This window comes from Amblyomma maculatum, chromosome 9 (assembly GCF_055883805.1).
Source record: "Amblyomma maculatum isolate TAMU_Amacu chromosome 9, ASM5588380v1, whole genome shotgun sequence".
Lineage (NCBI taxonomy): Eukaryota > Metazoa > Arthropoda > Arachnida > Ixodida > Ixodidae > Amblyomma > Amblyomma maculatum.
In genome coordinates, this window is record NC_139352.1 from 44,678,692 (window position 1) to 44,680,329 (window position 1,638).

At 47.1% G+C, this 1,638-nt stretch overlaps 1 protein-coding gene across 4 annotated transcripts in view; it reads left to right on the forward strand.

Moving 5' to 3' along the window:
- Positions 1-1,420, forward strand: part of LOC146178973 (uncharacterized) — a 152,060-nt gene extending 150,640 nt beyond the window's left edge. For all 4 annotated transcript variants that reach the window (XM_084578679.1, XM_084578681.1, XM_084578682.1 and 1 more), the window contains one exon: positions 890-1,420. In XM_084578679.1, the coding sequence (XP_084434805.1) occupies positions 890-1,339 (450 nt within the window). In that variant the 3' untranslated portion in view covers positions 1,340-1,420. The remainder of the gene's footprint in view (positions 1-889) is intronic.
- Positions 1,421-1,638: the final 218 nt, after the last annotated feature.

Consider the following 1,638-nt stretch of genomic DNA (forward strand, 5'->3'; position numbering starts at 1 on the left):
ACCCGTGCGAAATTTAATTGTTTGTCACGCTAGATTAGTACTTGTCTCTCTGTATCCTTGCTTTTCTGTCTAGCCATATCTCCATGGCCTCAACGAGGGGAGGACAAACGGCTGCAATGCACGCTTCAAACGCTAAGCGCGCGCCTCGCACGTGACAGGCTTTAGAATAGTGCATCTCGTCACAGTGTAGACATGGTTGAGGAGAGTCCATCTGTTTCAGCATAACTTGGAGAAGTAGTGCTAGTGCTCCTATTGCACGTTTGATTAACCGCGCACATAGACTGTAACCGTTTTCGCGTACATTCCACGATAGTCGTGATAAAGTGGATAAATAGGAATTATATCGCCGGTTTTCCTTTGGCCTGAAATGCTATTTAAGGAAAGGCTTGACTCAAGCTTTTCGATCGTGGTGGAAGAAGAGCTTTTTTTTGTGCCTGTTATATTATAATGAAATGTGGACAAAAAGCCCTCTAAACGGGTTAGACCTTAGGAGAATATGTGCGTCGCCACGATCAAACCTTATAACGAGCAAAAATTAAGCTAAATTAATGCCATGAAGTTCGAGGGCATCAGCCGCAGCTAGTCTCACTAGGACTTCATAGCTGTTAGGAACGAAAAATAAGTTTCGTGTTTTAGTCCCATTTTCAAGAAGAGGGCTTTGTCTGGCTGGTTGGTTTATGTTGAATGGAAGGAAGAAACAGCTCAAACAGACGGGGCGTATAGAAAGGCGAGACAGACACATGAGCTGTGCGTCAGCTCATGTGTATGTCTCGCCTTTCTATACGTCCCGTCCGTTTGAGCTGTTTGTTCCTTATAGTTCCATTTTACCCAAATTCGGCTAAGAATACGCATGCATGTCTGCAATCTTGATCTGGAACGGATTCTGCAGGGCCTCTGGGGTGTGACCAAGCTTGTGACGTACTGCCTCGGCTTGGTCGTCAGCGTGGTGGCCTCTGCCGCGGTCTCGGTGATGCTTCTGAGGGCCAAGGCCTCGGCGGGCCACGTGACCAGCCCCGACGAAACCGACGAGTCATATCGGTTCGGCGACGAAGGTGCTATCATGGCTGAGACCATGATGATGCGGAACCGTCATAGTCGCAGCCTCGATACTACTCAGGAGCCAAAGACCAGTGATCCCGGTGATGCCAGAGGTGACGTCTCGGATGACGTCTACGGCGACAGGGAAGAACGGCGCTCGGACCACTTCTTCGTTCGCTCGCTCTTCCCTAAGCTCTCCGACGCGCTCATGCTGGCCTCTTACGCAGGAAGCCACACCTCGCGTTCTAGCGACAGCGTAGTCAGTGCGCCTACGAATTCGCGGAGAACGGTTGATATCTAGATGCATCTTCCCGCCTTTCAACGTTGTTTTCCCTAGCGAAAAAACCGTATGAGTCACAATAACCTCATACAGATTTCTCATACGAAACTCATACATATATCATACAATCTCATGTTTCTCATACGCTGAATGATATTTGTATGAGATATGAGACTTGTACGAGTTTAGTATGAGTTCAGTATGAGAAGTGTGCATGAGGTTATTTTGACTCATAGGGATTTTTCACTAGGGTTGTTTGTTTTCTCTACTCAAAAACTTTTTAGCCAGGTATCTAATTTTGTTTTCTAAAGCTAGTACAA